The sequence below is a fragment of the Ylistrum balloti genome, unplaced genomic scaffold (assembly GCF_031769215.1).
Source record: "Ylistrum balloti isolate Yb309-2 unplaced genomic scaffold, AGI_CSIRO_Ybal_v1 Utg370964, whole genome shotgun sequence".
Lineage (NCBI taxonomy): Eukaryota > Metazoa > Mollusca > Bivalvia > Pectinida > Pectinidae > Ylistrum > Ylistrum balloti.
Window position 1 is genome coordinate 403,975 of NW_026782542.1, and position 3,213 is coordinate 407,187.

Below are 3,213 nucleotides of genomic sequence, written 5' to 3' on the forward strand. Positions count from 1 at the left end.
TTTTAAGTCCGGATTTTGTACGCATCTTTTTAATGAAAGCTCAGCCATCATAGATAAATCCAAAATTAAATAAATTACCAAAATAACTATGCATTTAACATGGACTCTTGCGGAGATACATAACATTTGTTCCGTGATTGTGTATTGGGCATTACGATCGCCGAATACGTTGCGATTTCGTGTACCGACTGTTCACATTACAATGAGTTTCATCCCCTTGTCGGAATGCTACTCTCAAATAGCGCTTTTAGAAAATTGATATCTCCAATGTGTATGCAAATTAAATGAAACTTTGTATCAAATGTTTAGCAGTACTAGTGAAAAGCAGAAATATTCAAAAGCGACATGTCAGGAGAAAAGTGAGTCATCTTTACTTTATTCCAAATTTTATGAAAATTCCAATGCATTTTACTAATTAATTTTTGAGGCGCATATCATCACTTAACGTTATAACGAAGTTTTACAATTTAAAGTGCACTTAACCAATTAAAGCGACTCTGTTTACACACCGTGCGCGTTTGTCATTACACGGTATACAGAGTGTTTCATATAAGCTATACAGGACCATTTATGTGTTGACGGGCAGGTAGGAATGTCTTGATACTATACAGGAGTGGCAGACAAGCCGGAAGGTAGGTACATTTCTCAAGTTGTGAGAAAGTGAATCGTATCTTTTATACATCTAGCAGTTGCACCTGATAGACACATTCATGCATTGTTGATTCAAGGATAATGTCACAACATTATTGGTAATGTACATTATGTAGTTAAATGAGGCCGAGTGGCGCGATAACTCTTCCATTTTGTCAGTATTTGCTCAAATACCTAAATCAAGATATTTAAAATAAACTATTTAGCTATTTATTTCAAGATATATATGTTCCTGTTTATGTTATGAATATTTATGAGAGTCACAAACTTAGGTTAGAGCTATCTTTAGCAAATTAACTACTCGTCACTCGCTCAGAATCACCCCACAAAATACAGTCCCATTTTATCCATGTATTTTAATAACCAAAACTAATTTATCAAAATTCTTTTAATTTTCAGGTGCTGTTGTTGGAAATATTTACGAATAAACTACTTAGGTGCTGTTATGCTCCAAACAGACATTTTGAAGTATATATAGATATTATATATATATCTGCGATTCGTGTTTACGTTTCTCACTACAGCCGAAATGAGTCAAACACGAGCACAGGATGCCGTTTGTTGTGTTATGTGTTTAGCTAAAGAACATAGTGTGAACTGGTATTGTATCGATTGTGGGAACTATCTCTGTGACATATGTAGAAACAAACACACGCGAACAAAATATACTATAAACTGCAATGTCTTACCACGACATTTGATCGACCTTAAAATGGAGAGTGACACTATCACCTCGGGAAGCCCATGTCCGAATCACAGCAATGAGACTATAAAGTTCCTCTGTCAGGGATGCAACAACGTCAAGGTATGTTTTCAATGTATTTTAGATGAGCATTATCAAGCTAGTCAACACAGCGTAAGACTGATCGTTGCAGATACAGCTGCAAGGAAGGATGAAAAGCGTCAGCTGGGCCGAAATAAATTGTTGGAAGGAGTTTTGAACACCAAACTACGTCTATGTGAAACAAATTTAAAGCTAAACAGGGATGAGATAGAAAGACGACAGCAAATAAAATTGGATTTGCAATCTGCGATTGAGGCTCGCGAGGAATCATTGAAACAGGAAGTGAGGAAAGCGAAAGAAAAGATTCTGCTACGTGTAGATAAACTTTTTTCAGATAGTAAGAGTCACCTGGAACATAACGCTGAATGTTGTGAAAACCTTCGCCGTGAGTTGGATGAGGTGAAAACACACCTTCAAATAAAACTGGAATCACGCAATCAAACTGATCTTCATATTTTCATAGAGGAAAACATAGCCAAGTATAAAAAGCAAATGCTTCCTGATAAACCCGATAACAGTTTTTACTTTACATTATCTCCAAACGGAACTGTTGAGGACATTTTTGGAAACCTTTCCAACGAACCCTTCAAACCTGAAACATCAAAATCGGTGAAGGAAATCATAAGCGGTGCTGTCATTGTAAAAACTTTACATACTCGGTGTTCAAAAGGGATTGGAAAAATATGTCCTGTATCCAACCAAATGGCGTGGATTGCATATTCTAACAGAACAAGCATAGAAAAAATAGACACAGCCGGAACAATTGTTAAGGTGATAGAAACTCCATGTCCAGTTCAAGATATCGCTGTAGATGGTGACAAGGATATAGTTTTGACAGGAATGTCAACAGTTTGGAAAAAGAATCTCTCCGATGAAAAGTCAATATTCTCAGATATTAAGAATTTCAAGCCTTTCATAGTGAAGGGCGTCACCCTGGCTACAGGACAGGATATTTTAGTTTGTGCTCAAATGGAAGGTAATCCAGGAAAAGTAGTACGGCTATCAAAAGAAGGAGAGATACTATTGGAAATTTGCGACGTCATAGGGAATCCCTACAGGGTAGCTTACAACATTTTTAATGACGATATTGCCCTGGCCTGCAGTGAAAATGTACTTGTGTATACAAAATCAGGGCAATTAAGAACGAAATGGACAGGACTTCGCTCTCAATTTAACCCCCATGGAATCGCGTATGACAACTACGGAAATATTTTGGTGACTTGCTATAAGAACAACCTCGTCTACATGTTGAAGGAAGACCAACAAGAGGACGGACTTATTCTGCTTGATGGAAAAACACAAAAAATGGTAACGAACCCGTGGTCTGTGGCTGTTGACGTGTCGGGGAAACTGTGGTTGGCTGGCAACCAAGGTGTTATACACATTATCAAGTATTCCCCCAGATACGAATAATCAATTATGTTAAGGTATCAAGTAACAATTAGTATAGCATAATGTGAAGATTTGTGCCTGGCTGGTAGCTTGAGGTAGCTGTATTTCTGACGTGGAATGTATATACCAATGTAATCTCGTTATTCTGACAACAATTAAACTAATTATCATTATTAACGAGTCTTAGAAATATAAAAGAGCTGTATGACGTTGAATTTGGCTCTATAATATCTTGTGCGAAAAAGGTACTGATTTTTTGGAAACGTGACTTTAATTACTTGGATTGACCAAAATTTGCATTAATATGTATCAATTATAAATGCAACAGTATAATTTGGCCTTTGTGAGTTGTTTGTTTGGTATCAACGTCTATGTGTAGTTTGTAA

General features: G+C 36.6%; 1 protein-coding gene across 1 annotated transcript; it reads left to right on the forward strand.

Moving 5' to 3' along the window:
- The first annotated feature begins 1,363 nt into the window (after window positions 1–1,363).
- Window positions 1,364–2,848, forward strand: LOC132559783 (uncharacterized). Its single transcript, XM_060224409.1, has one exon. The coding sequence runs from the start codon at window positions 1,364–1,366 to the stop codon at window positions 2,846–2,848; it is 1,485 nt and encodes a 494-aa protein (XP_060080392.1).
- The last annotated feature ends 365 nt before the right edge of the window (window positions 2,849–3,213 follow it).